The sequence below is a fragment of the Argopecten irradians genome, unplaced genomic scaffold (assembly GCF_041381155.1).
Source record: "Argopecten irradians isolate NY unplaced genomic scaffold, Ai_NY scaffold_0538, whole genome shotgun sequence".
In the NCBI taxonomy this organism is placed as follows: Eukaryota; Metazoa; Mollusca; class Bivalvia; order Pectinida; family Pectinidae; genus Argopecten; species Argopecten irradians.
The window spans coordinates 20,522-43,349 of record NW_027188005.1 but is presented as its reverse complement, the minus strand read 5'-3'; the positions used below and the strand labels follow the sequence as shown (position 1 = coordinate 43,349).

At 39.4% G+C, this 22,828-nt stretch overlaps 1 protein-coding gene across 1 annotated transcript; it reads right to left on the bottom strand.

Annotated features, from left to right (window-relative positions):
* Positions 1–9,894: 9,894 nt before the first annotated feature.
* LOC138312955 (protein YIPF5-like) lies at positions 9,895–21,830 on the bottom strand. The gene is made up of 4 exons (XM_069253658.1): positions 21,798–21,830; positions 12,034–12,144; positions 10,794–10,975; positions 9,895–10,287 (listed from the first exon to the last, which is right to left on the bottom strand). Exons 1-4 carry the CDS (start codon positions 21,813–21,815, stop codon positions 10,125–10,127), a joined length of 474 nt encoding a protein of 157 aa, XP_069109759.1. The 5' UTR covers positions 21,816–21,830; the 3' UTR covers positions 9,895–10,124.
* Positions 21,831–22,828: the final 998 nt, after the last annotated feature.

The following is a 22,828-nucleotide window of genomic DNA, read 5'->3' as shown; positions in this document are numbered from 1 at the left end:
CATGAAAGCTGTAAAACCAACGATAAGTTAGTTATGACCATTTAAACATTGTATTTATCAATATGATATTTGTATTTGACCCCCGTGAACTTGAATATGGGTCAAGGTCATTCCTAGTATCTGACTTTATATGAAATATGAAGATCCTAGACCTTACAGAAATTCAGGAGAAAAGTTTTCAAGTTTAGTGTTAAAAACAGGACCTTTAACATTTGACCCTTACCGAAAACCGGAGGTTGCCATTTTTTGTAGAAAGAAAAAGTTTACGCTTAAGATTATCTGCAAAGAATAATATTGGATGAAATCTGTGAAAAGAACTGTTAGTGAGTTATAAGCATTTTTAAATTTTAAGATATGACGTCATAGCGGCCATTTTGTTTTTTTGATGAAGATGAAAATCACACCAAACGTTAGAGAACATTAGAGGGGTCCTTTCTATAGCAATTGCAGACTATATTAGTCATTCAGTTCGACAATATATAATGTTGAACATTTTGGCGGGAATTTAGCAAAGATCAAAGGATTGTTCAAAATGGCATACAGCATTAACCGGAAGTGCTACTGAAAAATAAAAGACATCAAATTCATCAGAATGAGATTCTGCATCGATATGTAAAAAGAAATTTTGCAAAATCAAAAAAAAAATAAAATAAAAATTCGTGAACTTTGAACCCATAGCGAACTTTTTTGTTTGACCTTTGACCTAATTGCTGTTTTTGATTTAAAGTTAGTCTTTTATACGATCTACATAAAACATCAAAAATATTTGCTGTATCTTAAACGGTGTTTGAGTTATGGCTGTTTTAAACTTTTTAGGTATGACGTCATGGCGGCCATCTTGGATTTTTGACCTACTTAAAAATGTTGCGGTCACCCCTTCAACTCATGCCATACAATATAACAATAAGGCCATTGGCATACCTCTTGATATTTTGAAGATCTTTTGGACACAAAAAAGTGTAGAATAATAAAAATGATAATACGGTTATAATAAAAAACAGAACAAAAACAATAGGTCTTTTCATCACCACATGGTGAAAAGCCCTAAAAACACCCACCACGTAAAGAGTATCTAGAGGGATGGATGCAAACATTAATATACAAATATTTTAAGAACAAAATCCACCTACTATAATTTGAATCTTTTAAATATGTTATTTATTTAATCATTTTTGATAAAGATCAATGTTTTCAATATATATTTATATATTAATAAAATAGCTAAATTTTATAGTGAACAGTCGAGCAAGGATGGCTTAAGTTGGTAAAAATGGTGTAAATGTATCCAGTATTATTTCTTATGAAATAGAAAAATAAAATCTCTCGTCAAAATCTGTCTGCGTACGGTGAAATTAATTTAAAGTATGGGAATTCTAAAACGTCCTCCCGGCTCACTATGTCTGTGGTTACATTTCCACGCAGCCTCGCTTTCAATGCTTTCAACTTTTCTTTACTTTAATGGTCAGAACTGGGAAACTAAGCAGAACTTGACCGTCCTATTAATATGTGAGAACTTTTGGAAGGCCAATGAACGCATTTAGACTGGTTTTCTTTGCCCGACTATTCACTTTAACCATTTTAATGTATCACTTTTTAGTAAAGTTTAAGCATTTAAATTTGTTTTATTACATTACGTACAATATGGATGCTTTATTTTATTTTGTAGTTTATAAAATGGGAGTTGGGTGACTTTGAGGCGTCCTCTATATTTCATATATCGGTAAGACAAACAACGGTGAACCGTACCGTATCACAAATATCTGCAATTCATCGCTCGTGCATTTGGATCACTTTATTTTCAAAATCTTGAATTCGTCAATGCTAACTTCCCTTTATTCATAAATCGTACACGTTCTAATGGATAATGGTAATTCTGCCTTCACTTCGCTCTCTGACGACGATCATCTGTCTGAAATCTTCTGTCGTCTAGAGCTACGTTATCGCAACTAACTGCAAACATGAATCCAAATCGTAAGATACCTTTACATCGATTTTGAAATACTAAGGACACTGAAACTCTCCGGCTTTATGCCTGTTTACACATTATAAAACGGAAAACAGACTTAAAATATACAAGCGGTTTTTTATCATAATCTTTTTCTGAACATCCCTATTACAAAAGGCAGTCGACATGGAAGTTCAAACAATGAAAGGTTTTATGGTCTAGGCTAGCTGTTCCTTTTGTTATACTCAATGACGTCACTAAGGTATAAAGATCATTGTTTCAACAATATAATATTTCTTCAAATTTGAAGCTTCGGGCATCTGAACATCTAAGAGGAAGGTTTCGTTTTCCCAGGCCTGTATTGGCTAAGCATCAAAATATGATTATTTAAGTTTCTGATAAAAAAAATCATCGTTTTTTTTTAAAAAATCTTTACAAAGTGATAATGGGCTTTTTACCTAGACAACAAATGATTTTTTTCTGATATTAAGAGAAATATGTGAATTTGTGTCGTCTTTGAAATTTAGCTTAATTTGTGGTTAACTACCGTCATCAGAGCGAGGCTCTGACATCACCACAAAACTGTTGCTTTGGCAACAGAACGATCCGAACTTACAAAAACGGACTGGAATATTAGATTATTTACAGTGTACAAGTAAATAAGTTAAACGAAGGGAAATAAAAATCCAAATGGGTCAGTAGTCATTGAAAGAAATGAATGATATTCCTTGTAAAATTGTAATAGGTTAATTTGGAAAATCGACACGCAAATGACATTTCTTGTGAAATGATAATTTGGTGGGTGGATTTGGGGTGTTGGCATCTGAAGGGAATAAATTCAATCGAGAAACTAATGTCGTATATTCAATAAAATCTCGATTTTCCATCAGTAACTTTATGTATCAAAATATTGGCAATGTTTCATACGATACGTTTTGATATGAAGCTTCACAAGCCAAAATTCATAACTTGAAAACTAGATTCGATTCCAAACCCAGTGCATCAGTGTAAATAATTTTAAAATATTCCAACAGTTTACTTCTTTTACAACCTGTAAAACGTTCGAGTCTAACGTGGGGCAGTACCCAGGCGCGGATCCAAGGGGGGGCGGACCCGGCGTCTAATAAAAAGAAGGAAGAAAGAAAAAAAGAGGGAGAAAGGAAAAGGGAAAAAAATTAAGGAATTAGTTAAAGAGTGAAAATTAGACAGAAAGCTCCATTTCCTACCTTTACCGTTTGATGTTATCATTTTAAAATCTAAATGTATTCGACTTTGTGGTACATACATGCATGAACATACTTGTATCCAGGCACAATGGAATAATTATATATTTTTTTCGTGTAAGTTAAGGTTTTATCTCCATCGCTTAAAAGGTACAATGTCCCTTCAAGTATTTACTTTTTCAAAAAAAAAAAAAAAAAAAACCCGATAAAATCCCAATATATTAGATAATTCATTGACGTCGCGCACAATGTTCGGTCACTTTTTATGTAACGTTATTGAATGTTAAAGACGTCATTATCTTATAACATGACGAGCGCAATTGACGTCATTTCCGACATTCGGCAAAACCTGCAAGACAAAGAAAAAACGCAATTTTTCGAATACTTTTTTGAATTTTCAGTAGAGATTTCGCACACGTATATTTGAGCAAAAACTTAGTTTTTTTTAATTCATGAATAGAAAACCTACTTCCTAATATGAAGTCATTATTTCAAACGTCCGTGAACTTGCGTGTCAGAACCGTCAATCTAAAAAATTTTCATTTTGTGTCATTTCTGCTAGACAAGGTATTTGTTGCTATTACAAAAAAGCTATGAGAGAATGGTCTATCTATGCTCCCCTCAGTTGTCGCTCGTCTTTATTGTTTCTGGACGTAATGGTTGTAGTTTAAAGATAGAAGGGAAGTAATCTTATTAGAGTAGATGTGTAGATGTCGCATTGTAACGCAAGATTACATTGTTCTATAAGCGCATGTGTATAAGGTCGTTGCAGTTAACCCACCATTAAGATTGATGTAGTCGTGTGTGTGTAGGTTATTAGATCTCGCAGATTCTACGAGGAAACTTCTCGCAGCTGTGTCTGTTTCTATGTTGTACTGTCTAGACTTCAAAGATAGATTCCTATTGTACTACTACCGTGAGATCATAGTCACTCTAGCCTACACCCCTTCTCTCAGGCCCACTCAGATTAGTCATCAATATCACTCAAAATAGTCTCTATACACAAATATCTTTTCGATCAGTACAGTGCTCTCCCCGTGCCACATCGAACATGTTTTTACACCACGAATCTGACACTCAAGATCAGTTCCCGTTTCGCTCCGACGGCGATTCTATTTGTTCAATTTTAAAGACCTCCCCCCCCCCCTATGGAGTTCAGTAGTGACCACAGTTGCACTTTAACTGAAACCCGCCATACAGGTTGCGTGTTACATCTGACGCGCCACAAAAATAAACGTCATTTTCTCAACACAAAAACACAACAATAGAAAATATAAATAATACATAATCATTTTGATAAAAATTCCTCCCGTAATTGAATTTAAATAAATCCTTTCTGTTTTTCAATTTTAAAAAAATAGTATCGCGCTTATATTATTTTACTGTTCAACGCTTTTTCTAATGAAATTCCGGCGGCGTGACGTAAAAGTGACCGAACATTGTGCGTTAAGTGTCTTTAAATGTCATTAATATTCAATATTGATACAGGTTATATCTCGATATCATTAGCAATAAAAGAAAAGGGGAGGGGATGGGTGGAAGGAATTGTAGCTGGCCATGAGTCTTCGCTGGTTGACTATATATGTCATGCCCTTCGTTTTCCATCCCCAGCTTGTAAATGATATAATACACATTTTTGAATCAGCATTAAAGTCCTGTATTAAATCCGACTATCAATTCACAAATCTGTGCGTACTTTCAAATCGCCAGTTACAAGATCACTACTGACGTCGAATGCTCTTCTAGTAAGCCTTTTATTTGTCCTAAGAAAATGTTTGTGTAAAGAAAAAAGTGGAAAATCAAACCCCCCCCCCCTAAAACGGAGAAACCAAATGCGACAGAAAATGAGAGCTTCTAGTGGTTTGGGTGCACCCCACGGGTCAGATGCCTTCCTTTTTTGTTTCAACAAAAATATATCTTAACGATAAAGTTATAAGATAGTGAACAAACGATGTTAAAAAAATCAATGCAAATGGCAATAAGGCTCGCTATTAGAAAAACAGGATGATAGCAATGATTCCTGGCACCGTATGGCCATAGACAAGACCACTAGCCTTATTTTCTTTCATTGTCCAACACACGAATTATGAAGTATTGTTGTAAGTGTAGGGAAGTGATGAATGATCTAATCTGACAGATAATGTATAAAAGTAAAAGCTTATATCGTTAAAAAAGTTCACATACACTTTCATTAGTCCTATAAAAACCTTCAATAGGCGACCCCTAGCTGCAATATTTTGTAGCTCAAAAGACTTTTAGACTGAAAAATGGTGTCTTCTTTTGAAGCTACAATTGTTCCCTATTACTGCTAATGGAGCAAAGTGATGATTATGCAAACCTTATAAAACGTTTGTTTTACATTTTAACGTACTTGTTTGATATAGCTTACCCGACTAGGCAATAAAACCGAACCACATAAAATATCAAATTTTCATCGGGGCATTTTTTTTTAAAGTTATACATATGAAAAGGTCTTTCAGAAGGGAATTTATACGGCAATTCACAAAATGTGATTTTGACGTCTTATGTGAGTCGGTACGGTAGATAGTAAGCATGGTTAATTAATGTTTGTTTTGGACAAAAATAATATGTAAATGCATTTATATGCATAAAATAATCGGAAACCTTCAAAAAATGTATGAAAAACTGTTGCCCGAGTGATTTTTCGGAGGCAGTGCTCCACTACGATACCTAGGGACCAATTCGTACCCCGGCCTAAAGGCATAGTAGGCCGGGTACGTTATATTCGTTCAGCGTGCGCCCAGACCCCCCCATCCTTTTGTTGCTTCGTTGCCTTTATGAATAGATAATTCAGATTTTATGTAGTGCAAATCTGATAGACTTTATATCAAAATATGACAATTAGACGTCAAAAATAATAATACGAACATTTTTACATGGCTTCAATTAATTTTTTTATGGAAAAAGTGTATATTTATTCGAGGGCTTCTGGGGGCCTAGGCGGCCCCCAGACCCCCGCCCTTCTTCGCTTTATGTCCATATAAAATATTAAGATTTTGATATTGCAATTCTGTAAGTAAAACAAATTAAATCAAAACTTCAAATAAAAAATATGTCACTTGACACGAAAACCATAAATAAACATCCTTAAATGGCTTCAATTATTTTCTGGAAATTGTGTTCATGAAATCCTCAGAATGCAGGATTTTGCACCATTTATTCGAGAGCTTCTGGGGGCCTAGGCGGCCCCCAGACCCCTCGCCTGATTTGCTTTGTCTCACGCCCCCTCTAACCTCAAAACCTGAATCCGCCCCTGGTACCTGCATATCGTTGTTTATTTTTCTCTTGGTTATCTGGCTTTCCTTTTTCAGCAATGACGTAGATATCCTTCACTGAAGTAGAGCCGAAAATGGGGAGGATTTGTTTTGGATTTGTAGAATTGATATTCTGACAATTTTTTATTTAAAAATGGTATTGTGTGAGGAAGATTGATTAACTAAACATTTTTGTTCAGGCAATTACTGATTTTTCTGCCATTTTTAAGAGAACACTTCCTTCAACCCGAAACCATTTCCTGACCATAAGCCATCTTTGGATATTGAATAAAGGTGTGCATTTCATTGCAAGCTGGTATTTGTTCCTCAAAGATGCTAAAATTATGGCCAAAAGTGATTCGGTGTCAAGGTGACACAACTTCGCAAGATAAGGGTAATCAGTTGGGTACTTTGTGTCTGAAAGTATTGCCCTTGGCTAGCGAAGTTGTTGGAGACGATGGAAAGATGAAAGTTCGCAAGGAAGAAAAGAAAAAATAGATCCCATACACCAATATTGTTTTGAAATGGCTCTTTGAACATAGGCCATTTAAGACCCTCTCTCTATCTCATGACAGTGAACGATATCAAAGTTAGTTTTCATATTGTTTTGCATTTGGGTAGCAGATGCAATTGCATTTATGCCTTACCTTGCCGTTTCATCATGTATTTGCAAGTCTAAATTGCATTCTGCTAAGGTAAGAAACATATGCATGGCTTCATTAGGCCTAAAATCACTTAGAAATTTTTAATGATAACCTATACTATGGTTGGTTGGTGAACTAGATATACCTCATATTTTAGGACAATATTGAGTGCATGTTTTGGAATAGTCGGCTAAACCTGCCTATATTATTAGGCTTTTTTTTTAAAAAAAATGCCTAATATATATCAATATATTGATATATATTAGGCAAAAAAAAAAAAAATAAAAAATATAAAAATACCCTAATAATATAGGCAGGTTTAGCGGACTAGTTTTGCAATACTACAGTATATGTTCGTCTTGTGACTCTTTGTAATAATGGAAATCCTATCCTATTTATTGTGCTATCTAAAGTGATACAAGCCTCCTGAGATAAAGAACAACCGCATCCCCTTCAGATCACATTATACCGACAATGGACAAACCAGTCGTCCCACTCCATTTTTGCTTTCACATTATCTGCCTCTTTCTACAAAGAACACTTTTATCAAAGTCCTTTGGCATCAATTTCTGGTGCCTTGATTTTTGTTCAGAAAGATAATGTAAACGTTCATATTTTAATGTAAGTCTTACTTATTTATATAAAGGCAAGAAATGCTCTGTAAAATATGGTTGCGCCCATTTTACTTTCAGTGTATCATTTCTATTTTATGATAATTGTGTGAGTTTATCACTGCGCTGTTCAAGATCGCTTTTTTTTTGCCAAATAAGTATATTTACAGTATAAAGCTATAATGCTATATTGGTCTTAACAAGAAATTGAAGGACATGTGTATAAATGGTCAACAATTATCAAATGTTTTGTGGTCCTAACACAATACTTTGATTACTCTTTCTCTAAAAGTACTGAAGGAATCTATCTGAAATTTCATATGTAGATTTTCTTTAGTTCTTAGTTGTTCACATTCTATTTTGTCACTGATATAAAGGCAGAATGGCTGATACAAGTATCCTTTTTTGAAATATAATAGTTTGCTTAAAAGATAAACAAACAAACAAACAAAAAGGGAGTGATTATTAGTGAACCAAAATGTAAGTTTTGAATGAAAGAAGTCAGCGAATTTTTTCTGTCCTCAAGGCACATTAATTTGTTACAGTAAACATTCATATACCTATTGTTCTTTGAGACACATTATTATATTTGATTCACATGTAAAAAAAAAACACCTTTTAGTTCATGTAGTATGGGTTACAATGCTGATGTTAGAGGTATCACATGTTGTAATTTACATCGTTGAAGATGAAGGTGTTTATACAACTACAACTCCTTCTCCAGAAAAAGGGGAGGGGTGCTAAGCATGGTGAGTACGGTAACTGTATTCAAAAACTGTTGAAGGGATATTCCATCCAATGTTATTTACAATGTACATTGTACATAAATGTTGTAGTGAACGTCTGGACCCTAGCTGTGCAAGTTGCATTTTGGCCAAGAGGTAGCCATTTTGAATTCTGACAATTGAATTTTGCTTGTCTTTTTCTCAAAAAGTTGCAAAGGAATCTTTATTAAATTTCAGGTGTGAGATTTTCATGGTCTTTGGTTATGCAAATTTCATTTGATTTGAAGAGAAGTTGGCTTATTGACAGCCATATTAAATTTTGACCATTGAAGTTTGTTGCTTCTGCAGTGGTGTAAATTTGTGTATTGTAAATCAACTTTCTTTCTCATGATATTTACTTTTGTGCATTTCACAATCCGAGTAAAATCTCTCCACAAATTAATGAATTATATACTTGTGAAAAGTTTTCATTTTTTTTTTTTAAATCTGCAAAAGTTTATCTTCATAAACTTGTTTGAAACGGAAATCGCTAAGAGCCTACTTTACTTTAAAACATATACAAAATGTAGAATAGATCATTTAATTGTAGATATTACAAATCAAGATCTCTCTTGATTTCTTGTCGCTGAGTGACATTGTTCAAATTTCCACCTCAAATACAAGACTATAAATGACTTTTAATTGCTCAGGTAAAAAGACAAAAGACAGTCAAAATTATTACAAATGTTTTATTTTCTTTTACCACAAATGTCATGAACATTGCCTATCAAGAAGAGCACATACAAATGTACATGTAATTAAAGTATTCATGATGCATATCAAAAAACAATATTTAGGATAATTTTTGACAATATTATTTCGTTATCGCACAATGTAGTAAGATTATTAGAAGCCTACAGTATGCATTCAAACCAATTAAGTTGCCAATTTTTTTTTATGAGATCCTAAACTTTATAAGTTTACAACATATGTATTTTTTCAATTTCTCTATGGATTACAAATTCTCCCACAACCCCCTTTTGTTGAAATCTTCTTTAATCCCTCAGATATCTCAAGGGTCGTAAACTTTGACCCTTGAACTTACACGTGCGAGGTTTAAGAAATATTGCACACTTTCACAAATGTTAGTCCCTAACTCTCCATTACCATCAAGACCAGAATAAACTTGATTTAAAAGTGTTATGGCAGATTATAAATATTATTTTCTTTTTATTTCAAAAGCTGTGAATTCTACATTTATAACGATTGCATATTAATAATATTGATTTCAGGAGAATAACAACCATCACAATGAAAAGACTTACACACATTTTATCACATGGTCTTATTGTCTAGCTTTCTCCTCATTCTTAGTAGTTCCAAACAGAAGCTAATGGAGTTATCTCCCTTCTCCCAATAGATGACAAGTTGCTGAGCTCAAGAAGCAAAGGGAGTTGTCTCCCTTCTATCACCCATGCAAAGTTGCCAAAGTTGCTCAGTTCAAAAAATATTTCTGGATTTTAAGGTAAACATCAAAAGCTTGTGTAAAATATTTATCTGTTTTAATATCATCAGTATCTTTCCATAAAATTGATTAATTTCTTTGAAATTAAGAAATAATAATATTATTTAGAGTTCCTCATATTAAGTTAAAAACATTTGGTATAATAATACAGCAAGTCTCTTGATGAGAAGTATCTTTAAAATCATTGGCACAAAGTCTTAAAATACTGTGAGTAAAGCGAACACCCCGTACACTAAAGCACAGGGATAGGCAACCAGGGGCTGTTGGTGATCCATGGACAAGGCCGACACAAATAATTTGGACGCAGACAGACTACACCATATAACAGATACGGCCGTCAGCACTATCCCAATCAGGCCTCTACAATAACAAACACAATGGAATTATTTTGGATCAGTTAACAGTTAAAGAGTTACTTCTCTATACAAGCTCTTTCTCCAAACCATGGCTCTGATGACATTTCTCATACACAAATGTAAGAGTTATTCCCCTTTATACACATTTAAGCATTATTGAATATATTTTGTTAATTCTTGTGTTCTACCTATGTATGAATAAGTTTGAAAGGTGGAGATAATTGTAATGGTAAATCACACTCAAGTTTCATGTTGATGAATTTATGACCAGGAAATCCAATTCTACTTGGGAAATTCAAATTCAGTTCAAGAACAGCAAATATGCATTTATAATAGGAGGGGAGAAAATGTAGTAGCAGACTGAAGCTTTGAACTCAGGACCTCTGAACACTATCCAGATGCTCTACTTCAAACCAGTCTCCTTAACACATGTACAGGAAAATGACTTTTTGAGACAGCTTTTAAGAGCATTTCAAACACTTTAAAACACTGGTACAGATGGTGACTTACTGAAGAGAGAAGACGACAGCAGAAAATGACAGGATGACCATCGGGAGAAGACAGTAGCCGAGAACGCTGATCACACAACCCGCGGACACGCCCTTAACACTCATCAGATTCAGCAGACTGTACATGGCCAGGCACCCGACGACACCAATACCATAGATAAAGCCAAACTGTAGCTTTCCCGCCTGAAATACAAATGTTACTGTTAGTCATTGTCTTAAATTTGTATATTTTAAAACAATCATCTTGATCTTCCTTAATAATATTTCAACATCGTCATCATCATCATCATCATCATCAATATCAGCTTGACTGTTGCGTAGCAATTGCTCTGATGATTTAACCTGAAATGCCATTTTTGTGAGAGTTCTGACACTTTGGTCCTGGTGCAAAAACCTGGGTTATTTGACAACCCGATGTGCCAATCGTGTTATGTACTAAGAATTCCGCTTATTTGCATAGGGTATTTTCCAGAAGAATAAGGAGGGAATGGATGGGAAAAGTATTTATATAAGTGGAAATGGCATTTTGAACCTTTGACCCCTACACACATGTGAATAGGCAAAAAGATAATGTTTTATTTATACTAGAAACAAGTAATAATTTTCAAGGTTTAAAATCATTTTTGATAGTGTTGTAAAAGGGAGGGGGTGTTGAGTTGAAATCAGGTGAATTGGTAATTTCAGTCAACGGTATTGAGGTAAAGGGCAGTTAAATTTTAATGGGATTGGTTTTCCCGAATAACCCTTGGGAGAAGATTTTTGAGAAAGTTAGAAAGTGAGATATTTGAACAATTGCTTTTATAATCATTTTGACCCCAAATCCCCAGATAAGATATAATCCTGACAGGTATGATGTATTTATTGTGAGGATGACAGTGTGTTATCTCTTAATACAGATTTATAAGGACAGCTGTGTCACTTAAATTATAGGAACAACAGAGAGCAGGCTGTTATCGCCTTATAACCCATTAACCTCTTATCATTGTCATACGGTCATCATCGGTCAGCTGGTCACTGTCACCAGTACTGACCAATAGTGTCAGGGGCAGCATCTGGAGCCACTATTCTGTTACCATGGTAACTGTCCCCTAAGTGACATTAACCTTTATCGTTGAATCTGAACACTGATAGTGAATGTGTCAATCGTTTGGAAATACTTTAGTTTTTTTCCAAATAGTCTCAAACTTATCAGCATCTAAATACCGAATTATGTTATTAAAGAAAGAGGATCAGGTTGTTACCAGCATGAGAGATCCTCCAAAAGCCAGACAAAAGACAAATGGTCCCGCCAAATCTGTGTCCTGCATAATGATACTGTCCGTCTGCTTCAAGGGGTTAAGGACGGCCATCGTCTGAAAATACACAAATGTCACAAATCTAGATTACTGCCAAATAAAACAACCTGTAGAACCTTGGGAATAATTTCAATCTTATCCATGGAAACCAAAAACCCAACATCATGTACATGTTCACCCTCCAATTTCTTAGCATTATCTTCCAGACTTGTTCTTTCCCCTATTTTATTTTTCTTACACATGCAGTCAAACCTGTCTATAAAGACCACCCAAGGTATCCGAACCTGTCTATAAAGATCATCCATAAGGAAAAAGTGGTCTTTATACACAGGGCAAATTGTGCATTAAGCAGGTGGTCTTTCTATAAAGATGATCCCTGAGTCCCTTTCACTGTATCTTTGTAGCTATGTTCCCTCAATCTGATTACATTGCGTGGAAAACAAAATACAATTTTTAACCAGATTGTGTTTCATTGATCTGACACATAATGCTCCTGGATGATGCTCAATTTCAAAAACGGAATCTCATGCACGTAGTCATGTCTATCATTGATTCTTTTCATGCTACACCGATTCCTCCCATGATGTTCAATACCAAACCCTATCTCGACATTTATGGATCTAAATCAACATTTGTATCTATATCAATATTCAGGCCCTAATATGATATCATGTTCCTCCGTCTGATCAGACAACGATCCATTATTGATACATAACAACCTTCAATGTCAGTGTCTACTGCGGATAGACAATCTATTAAGGAGTGTCCCATCATCGGTGCCGAATGAATGTACAGCAGACACCATGAGAGCAACAAAATAATGCTGCAGAGTTTCTCCATTTTCCAATACGCATTAACGAAACAGATTGCTTCAGCAGTAAGCTTTTTTCCCATTATGTAAGTGTCTGATTTGTTTAGGCTATCCTAACATTGCTATATGTGACCGAGGGGGACAACTAGATGTGCTAATCGTAGGTTTAAAAAAAAAAAATTTTCCATTTATTGAGAACTTTGGCGTTTACCCTCCAAACTCTAACACAACCTCAACCTGTTCATAGGGTAATCAAGTCATTTTCCCATTTTTCCCATATCTAGTGCCTATTTTACAGTTATCTGTATGGAATTTGATTTTGCATTTGAAGTTTTTTTCAATGAAAATCTTTTGAATAGAAATGCTTAAAATCAAAACATTTCATACAAAAACCTGTACTTCAGATCTAACGTAAGCTTTAATGCTGCACCAGATTTGATCTTGATGGAATCTCACATTTGACTGATCTAAAGCCTTTAATCACCAATTATCTTTCTAGGGACAGCGTTATACTAAAACAGCAAATCAATTCTACTTAAAATTCATGATACCAAAATACTTTACATATATGCATCCCAGTCAAAGTTAGATTCTAGAATACTGAGGATTTCTGTCCAAAGAATCAATAAATTGTTAGTTCGCTCATGTGATGTACTATATACTTACTACAAGCTACTTGTATTGACAGCCAATGTGAAAAATATGATGTCAACGTCAACATTATAAGTTATTTGCCATTTACAGGAAGAATTTAACAACACAAAACAAAATCGGAACAAATTAATTATCTTTCATGGTACGTAATCTACATGTGAAATATACCATAATGACTTATGGTGTCTCTGCATATAAGCCTCTGACTAGAGAGTGAGGAGTCATATTGGAAAGGCTATATCATGTACAAACTATAATCCTGACCATGGCATTAGTGTATCACTCGTCCCTGACCTTGTTTACCCCTAATTCCATCACAAACACATTTCTGAATAATTCTACATTGTCCACACAACCTCATGGACTTGCTTTGACCCATGCTCACCAGCTTGTGTATTCCCTGGAGAACCAAACTCTCTCCCAACTCTTATGATGCAAATAAAAACCTTCAGGAAAACCACTACATTTATTCTTTTGTTCTATTATTTTACACCGAAATTAACTTCTACACCAAAGCAGCTAAATTTCATCAGATTGGAACAGGGAAACCCTTCGGGATACCGATACAAAAACCAACATCCCCTGATAATACAGCAACCTAATACCAGGAAAAACGAACAATCATCTTTATGGCGAAATGTAAAGGAAGAGTTTGCGTGGCGGAATCAATATTCTACAGCCATAAATGTTAGGTTTGCGGGATGCTATTGTTGTTTTCTCCGTTCCCTATAAACCTGAAATATCTTCACACAAAGCTAACTGGCACATTTCAAAGGGAAATTAATTCCATGTGTGCTTGTATTTCAATTTGTAGAGTGGTTGTTCAGACTACTAACAGATCAGGTGTGGCGTTCGCCGAGCGGTTCGAAGTCCCAGGGTATAATTTTCTCTGGTGCGTGTCTTAATCAGAGATTTTACCTGGCTGTAATGAGGGTCATAAAGTACCTGTTTATTGGTCAGGTAGAGCATTAACAGGTAGGCCAGCATCAGGTGTTAGCATCAAAGGTAGCAATCAGGCTCGTTACAGGTGTTAACATCAAAGGTAGTCATCAACGTTCGTTAGACATAGTGCATTTGTTGTAATCTCTTGATGACACCTTGTGGCCTGACGGTAAGAACTAAAAGCTGAAACCATGTACGCAAATCTGTGCATAAGCTCCCTGGCCATAAAACCCATTCCCACATGAATTACGTATCTACCTAGATGTTTATACAGACTTCTATCCCCATTGATTATACATTGATTTCCATTGCCTACTGCACACACATTTGACTTGACTAATTAACATACATAAAACTTATAAATGCATGGCTGCACGTATCCTAAGATACCATATTTGATCCAATAAGCATCCGGAACGTTTAAAAAATTGAAACAAATGAAAAGGCGCTAAATAAGACCAAATTATTGCAAATTTGTAGTTTTGGTCTTTATTTATATATGCCTGGGAAATTGAAATTGAGACCTCAAAACGGGGAAGAGCGCTTACAGGGACGGACATGGACGGTTATTGGGTCGAATACGGTAATAAGAATTAGTTAGCTTTTTAAGCTTTATCAAATGGAATTGTAGCTGTATATATGCGAATGCATCATGAATCTGAAACAAAACAGTGAAAACTTTTCATTTGCATGATTTTGATTGATAGCTCTAAGATATTTTTGTTAATTAATGATTTACAGCACATCGGGTGGTGTAGTGGTTAAGGGTGATCCGGTGGTGTAGTGGTTAAGGGTGATCCGGTGGTGTAGTGGTTAAGGGTGATCTGGTGGTGTAGTGGTTAAGGGTGATCCGGTGGTGTAGTGGTTAAGGGTGATCCGGTGGTGTAGTGGTTAAGGGTGATCCGGTGGTGTAGTGGTTAAGGGTGATCGGTGGTGTAGGAGTGGTTAAGGGTGATCCGGTGGTGTAGTGGTTAAGGGTGATCCGGTGGTGTAGTGGTTAAGGGTGATCCGGTGGTGTAGTGGTTAAGGGTGATCCGGTGGTGTAGTGGTTAAGGGTGATCCGGTGGTGTAGTGGTTAAGGGTGATCCGGTGGTGTAGTGGTTAAGGGTGATCCGGTGGTGTAGTGGTTAAGGGTGATCTGGTGGTGTAGTGGTTAAGGTGATCCGGTGTGTAGTGGTTAAGGGTGATCCGGTGGTGTAGTGGTTAAGGGTGATCCGTGTGGTGTAGTGGTTAAGGGTGATCCGGTGGTGTAGTGGTTAAGGGTGATCCGGTGGTGTAGTGGTTAAGGGTGATCCGGTGGTGTAGTGGTTAAGGGTGATCCGGTGGTGTAGTGGTTAAGGGTGATCCGGTGGTGTAGTGGTTAAGGGTGATCCGGTGGTGTAGTGGTTAAGGGTGATCCGGTGGTGTAGTGGTTAAGGGTGATCCGGTGGTGTAGTGGTTAAGGGTGATCCGGTGGTGTAGTGGTTAAGGGTGATCCGGTGGTGTAGTGGTTAAGGGTGATCCGGTGGTGTAGTGGTTAAGGGTGATCCGGTGTGTAAGTGGTTAAGGGTGATCCTGTGGTGTAGTGGTTAAGGGTGATCCGGTGGTGTAGTGGTTAAGGGTGATCCGGTGGTGTAGTGGTTAAGGGTGATCCGTGGTGTAGTGGTTAAGGGTGATCCGGTGGTGTAGTGGTTAAGGATGATCCTGTGTAGTGTTAAGGGTGAGTGGTTAAAGGGTGATCCGGTGGTGTAGTGGTTAAGGGTGATCCGGTGTGTAGTGGTTAAGGGTGATCCGGTGGTGTAGTGGTTAAGGTGATCCGGTGGTGTAGTGGGTTAAGGGTGATCCGTGGTGGTGTAGTGGTTAAGGGTGATCCGGTGGTGTAGTGGTTAAGGGTGATCCGGTGGTGTAGTGGTTAAAGGGTGATCCGGTGGTGTAGTGGTTAAGGGTGATCCGGTTGGTGTAGTGGTTAAGGGTGATCCGGTGGTGTAGTGGTTAAGGGTGATCCGGTGGTGTAGTGGTTAAGGGTGATCCGGTGGTGTAGTGGTTAAGGGTGATCCGGTGGTGTAGTGGTTAAGGGTGATCCGTGGTGTAGTGTTAGGTGATCCGTGGTGTAGTGGTTAAGGGTGATCCGGTGGTGTAGTGGTTAAGGGTGATCCGGTAGTGTAGTGGTTAAGGGTGATCCGGTGGTGTAGTGGTTAAGGGTGATCCGGTGGTGTAGTGGTTAAGGGTGATCCGGTGGTGTAGTGGTTAAGGGTGATCCGGTGGTGTAGTGGTTAAGGGTGATCCGGTGGTGTAGTGGTTAAGGGTGATCCGGTGGTGTAGTGGTTAAGGGTGATCCGGTGGTGTAGTGGTTAAGGGTGATCCGGTGGTGTAGTGGTTAAGGGTGATCCGGTGGTGTAGTGGTTAAGGGTGATCCGGTGGTGTAGTGGTTAAGGGTGATCCGGTGGTGTAGTGGTTAAGGGTGATCCGTGGTGTAGTGGTTAAGGGTGATCCTGTTGGTGTAGTGGTTAAGGGTGATCCGGTGGTGTAGTGGTTAAGGGTGATCCGGATGGTGTAGTGTTAAGGGTGATCCGGTGGTGTAGTGGTTAAGGGTGATCCGTGGTGTAGTGGTTAAGGGTGATCCGGTGATGTAGTGGTTAAGGGTGATCTGTGGTTAAGGGTGATCTGGTGGTGTAGTGGTTAAGGGTGATCCTGTGGTGTAGTGGTTAAGGGTGATCCGGTGGTGTAGTGGTTAATGGTGATCCGGTTGTGTAGTGGTTAAGGGTGATCCGGTGGTGTAGTGGTTAAGGGTGATCCGGTGGTGTGAAGTGGTTAAGGGTGATCCAGTGGTGTAGTGGTTAAGGGTGATCCTGTGGTGTAGTGGTTAAGGGTGATCCGGTTGTGTAGTGGTTAAGGTGATCTGGTGGTGTAGTGGTTAAGGTGTGATCTGGTGGTGTAGTGGTTAAGGGTGATCTGGTGGTGTAGTGGTTAAGGGTGATCTGGTGGTGTAGTGGTTAAGGGTGATCTGGTGGTGTAGTGGTTAAGGGTGATCCGGTGGTGTAGTGGTTAAGGTTGATCCGGTGGTGTAGTGGTTAAGGGTGATCCGGTGGTGTAGTGGTTAAGGGTGATCTGGTGGTGTAGTGGTTAAGGGTGATCCAGTGGTGTAGTGGTTAAGGGTGATCTGGTGGTGTACAGTGGTTAAGGGTGATCCAGTGGTGTAGTGGTTAAGGGTGATCCGGTGGTGTAGTGGTTAAGGGTGATCCGGTGATGTAGTGGTTAAGGGTGATCCGGTGGTGTAGTGGTTAAGGGTGATCCAGTGGTGTAGTGTTAAGGGTGATCTGGTGGTGTAGTGGTTAAGGGTGATCCAGTGGTGTAGTGGTTAAGGGTGATCCGGTGGTGTAGTGGTTAAGGGTGATCCGGTGGTGTAGTGGTTAAGGGTGATCTGGTGGTGTAGTGGTTAAGGGTGATCCGTGGTGTAGTGGTTTAAGGGTGATCTGGTGGTTAAGGGTGATCCAGTGGTGTAGTGGTTAAGGGTGATCCGGTGGTGTAGTGGTTAATGGTGATCCGGTGGTGTAATGGTTAATGGTGATCCGGTGTGTAGTGGTTAAGGGTGATCCGGTGGTGCAGTGGTTAATGGTACCGGTGTGTGTAGTGGTTAAGGGTGATCAGGTGGTGTAGTGGTTAAGGGTGATCCGGTGGTGTAGTGGTTAATGGTGATCCGGTGGTGTAGTGGTTAAGGGTGATCTGGTGGTGTAGTGGTTAAGGGTGATCTGGTGGTGTAGTGGTTAAGGGTGATCTGGTGGTGTAGTGGTTAAGGGTGATCCGGTGGTGTAGTGGTTAAGGGTGATCCGGTGGTGTAGTGGTTAAGGGTGATCCGGTGGTGTAGTGGTTAATGGTGATCCGGTTGTGTAGTGGTTAAGGGTGATCCGGATGGTGTAGTGGTTAAGGGTGATCCGGTGGTGTAGTGGTTAAGGGTGATCCAGTGGTATGGTTAAGTGGGTTAAGGGTGATCTGGTGTTTAAGGGTGATCTGGTGGTGTAGTGGTTAAGGGTGATCCGGTGGTGTAGTGGTTAAGGGTGATCCGGTGTTGTGTAGTGGTTAAGGAAGATCCGGTGGTGTAGTGGTTTAAGGGTGATCTGGTGGTGTAGTGGTTAAGGGTGATCTGGTGGTGTAGTGGTTAAAGGGTGATCCGATGGTGTAGTGGTTAAGGTTGATCCGGTGGTGTAGTGGTTAAGGGTGATCCGGTGGTGTAGTGGTTAAGGGGATCTGGTGGTGTAGTGGTTAAGGGTGATCCAGTGGTGTAGTGGTTAAGGGTGATCTGGTGGTGTAACAGTGGTAAGGGTGATCCAGTGGTGTAGTGGTTAAGGGTGATCCGGTGGTGTACAGTGGTTAAGGGTGATCCGGTGATGTAGTGGTTTAAGGGTGATCCGGTGGTGTAGTGGTTAAGGGTGATCCAGTGGTGTAGTGGTTAAGGGTGATCTGGTGTAGTGGTTAGGGTGGTGGTGTAAAGGGTGATCCAGTGGTGTAGTGGTTAAGGGTGATCTGGTGGTGTAGTGGTTAAAGGGTGATCCGGTTGTGTAGTGGTAAAGGGTGATCAGGTGGTGTAGTGGTTAAGGGTGATCCGGTGGTGTAGTGGTTAAGGGTGATCTGGTGGTGTAGTGGTTAAGGGTGATCCGGTGGTGTAGTGGTTAAGGGTGATCTGGTGGTTAAGGGTGATCCAGTGGTGTAGTGGTTAAAGGTGATCCGGTGGTGTAGTGGTTAATGGTGATCCGGTTGTGTAGTGGTTAAGGGTGATCCGGTGGTGCAGTGGTTAATGGTACCGGTGGTGTAGTGGTTAAGGGTGATCAGGTGGTGTAGTGGTTAAGGGTGATCCGGTGGTGTAGTGGTTAATGGTGATCCGGTGGTGTAGTGGTTAAGGGTGATCTGGTGGTGTAGTGGTTAAGGGTGATCTGGTGGTGTAGTGGTTAAGGGTGATCTGGTGGGTGTAGTGGTTAAGGGTGATCCGGTGGTGTAGTGGTTAAGGGTGATCCGTGGTGTAGTGGTTAATGGTGATCCGGTGGTGTAGTGGTTAATGGTGATCCGGTTGTGTAGTGGTTAAGGGTGATCCGGATGGTGTAGTGGTTAAGGGTGATCCGGTGGTATAGTGGTTAAGGGTGATCCAGTGGTGTAGTGGTTAAGGGTGATCTGGTGGTTAAGGGTGATCTGGTGGTGTAGTGGTTAAGGGTGATCCGGTGGTGTAGTGGTTAAGGGTGATCCGGTGGTGTAGTGGTTAAGGAAGATCCGGTGGTGTAGTGGTTAAGGGTGATCCGGTTGTGTAGTGGTTAAGGAAGATCCGGTGGTGTAGTGGTTAAGGAAGATCCGGTGGTGTAGTGGTTAAGGTGATCCGGTTGTGTAGTGGTTAAGGAAGATCCGGTGGTGTAGTGGTTAAGGGTGATCCGTTGGTGTAGTGGTTAAGGGTGATCTGGTGGTGTAGTGGTTAAGGGTGATCTGGTGGTGTAGTGGTTAAGGGTGATCTGGTGGTGTAGTGGTTAAGGGTGATCTGGTGGTGTAGTGGTTAAGGGTGATCTGGTGGTGTAGTTGGTTAAGGTCGATCCGGTAGTGTAGTGGTTAAGGGTGATCCGTTTGGTGTAGTGGTTAAGGGTGATCTGGTGGTGTAGTGGTTAAGGGTGATCCGTTGGTGTAGTGGTTAAGGGTGATCTGGTGGTGTAGTGGTTAAGGGTTATCTGGTGGTGTAGTGGTTAAGGGTGATCTGGTGGTGTAGTGGTTAAGGTCGATCCGGTAGTGTAGTGGTTAAGGGTGATCCGGTGGTGTAGTGGTTAAGGGTGATCAGGTGGTGTAGTGGTTAAGGGTGATCCGGTGGTGTAGTGGTTAAGGGTGATCCGGTGGTGTAGTGGTTAAGGGTGATCTGGTTGTGTAGTGGTTAAGGGTGATCCGGTGGTGTAGTGGTAAAGGGTGATCCGGTGGTGTAGTGGTTAAGGGTGATCCAGTGGTGTAGTGGTTAAGGGTGATCCAGTGGTGTAGTGGTTAAGGGTGATCCGGTTGTGTAGTGGTTAAGGGTGATCTGGTGGTGTAGTGGTTAAGGGTGATCTGGTTGTGTAGTGGTTAAGGGTGATCCTGTTGTGTAGTGGTTAAGGGTGATCTGGTGGTGTAGTGGTTAAGGGTGATCCGGTGGTATAGTGGTTAAGGGTGATCCGGTGGTGTAGTGGTAAAGGGTGATCAGGTGGTGTAGTGGTTAAGGGTGATCCGGTGGTGTAGTGGTTAAGGGTGATCTGGTGGTGTAGTGGTTAAGGGTGATCAGGTGGTGTAGTGGTTAATGGTGATCCGGTTGTGTAGTGGTTAAGGGTGATCCGGTGGTGTAGTGGTTCAGGGTGATCCGGTGGTGTAGTGGTTAAGGGTGATCCGGTGGTGTAGTGGTTAAGGGTGATCCGGTGGTGTAGTGGTTAAGGGTGATCCAGTGGTGTAGTGGTTAAGGGTGATCCAGTGGTGTAGTGGTTAAGGGTGATCTGGTGGTGTAGTGGTTAAGGGTGATCTGGTGGTGTAGTGGTTAATGGTGATCTGGTTGTGTAGTGGTTAAGGGTGATCTGGTGGTGTAGTGGTTAAGGGTGATCTGGTGGTGTAGTGGTTAAGGGTGATCTGGTGTGTAGTGGTTAAGGGTGATCAGTGGTGTAGTGGTTAAGGTGATCTGTGGTGTAGTGGTAAATGGTGATCTGGTGGTGTAGTGGTTAAGGGTGATCTGGTGGTGTAGTGGTTAAGGGTGATCCAGTGGTGTAGTGGTTAAGGGTGATCCGGTGGTGTAGTGGTTATGGGTGATCAGGTGGTGTAGTGGTTAAGGGTGATCCAGTGGTGTAGTGGTTAAGGGTGATCCGGTGAAGTAGTGGTTAAGGGTGATCCGGTGGTGTAGTGGTTAAGCCGCTCGCCTTTCACCTAGCCGGCCAGGGTTCGATCCCCGACACGGATGTGGAAAGGTCAGGGGTCACCTGCCCGATCATGTGAGGTTTCTCCGGGCACTCTGGTTTCCTCCCACACTAAGACCCCTCATGTGCTTACATCCAGGCCATCGAGAGTGATTTACATAAGTTGTATAACTTGTTTCTCAATCGATGTAAAATAAATACAGTTTATATTTTCATATTTACAGCACATAATATAACTGCAGATGAATTATATATACGGTAATGACAATAACAAATTTATCTTATTGATATGTTTCTATTATTCATTTACAAAAGGACCAAACCTGATTGCAACAAAGCAGAATTTCAGCCTTCTCCATTATACATAATGTATATGTAATGGTAGCTTTTATGTAACAAGTAGCACAGAAAAAAAGATAAAATCTACAAACACAAATTGACAGAGCCATTCACTGCTAATGTAATTTTCTAACTGAACATTCCAGACGAGCATGTGTATAGGTTTTCTGTCAAGTGATGGGACAGATAAGAAATTAGAGCCCCTATAGCCAGTCTCCCTCTTCTGATTCCATGTGGCAGCCATCGACACCCCCCCCCCCCCCCCCTCCCTGTTTTTTTGAAAAAAGGACCATGCAGTTAGGAAATAATTGTCACCCAACCACTGGCATGTTGATTGCCCATTGAAATCCATATGTGTTACACAAAGACCACAATTACCATTTCATGACAGAAAAACCTTTGGCACTCCTTAAAACTATTTCGTTGTTATACATGTTTAGATAAGCGAAAAATGGCTGTGAGTTACCTAATAACTCAAATCTAGCTCGCAGCTACAGAGAATCGATGCTATTCATTGCTTTATGAAATCTTGTCTAGTGGAATGCAATAAAACCAATTCATTGTTAGCATTATATGTGACCTAAAACGAAATGAAACAAAACACGATCAGTCAAAGAGATGATTACATCTCTGATGATTTCCTGATAATCAAAACAACACGGACATGTAACCATGTAAAGATGATTTATGATTTTATTGATAACTTTTCATTTTTCTAGCTCAAGGCCAGAAAGCTTAACTCATCCACCCCTGTAGACTCATTTGAGCTTTTCTAATTCAAAGACTGGACCAGTTCATTATAAAATTTCAGGGGTGAATGAGTTAATATGCCATATATGGTGTGGCACCCATTGTGTGTCCATCAGTCAACTTTTCCCCCCTTAAATCACTACTAGCCAAAAACATTGAAATAGATCTTGACAAAATTTGGAGTGGAGCATCCTTGGGAGAAGAAGAATCAATTTCTTCAAGAGGCCTAGATCTAAAGTGCAAATATTTAGACTACCAGGCATATAATAATAATAATAATAATAATTTACTTTATTTTCATTCCAGTGCTCATTGAGTCAAAGACTCTTCTCACATATTCGAACATATAAAATGTACAGTATTTAAAGCAGTA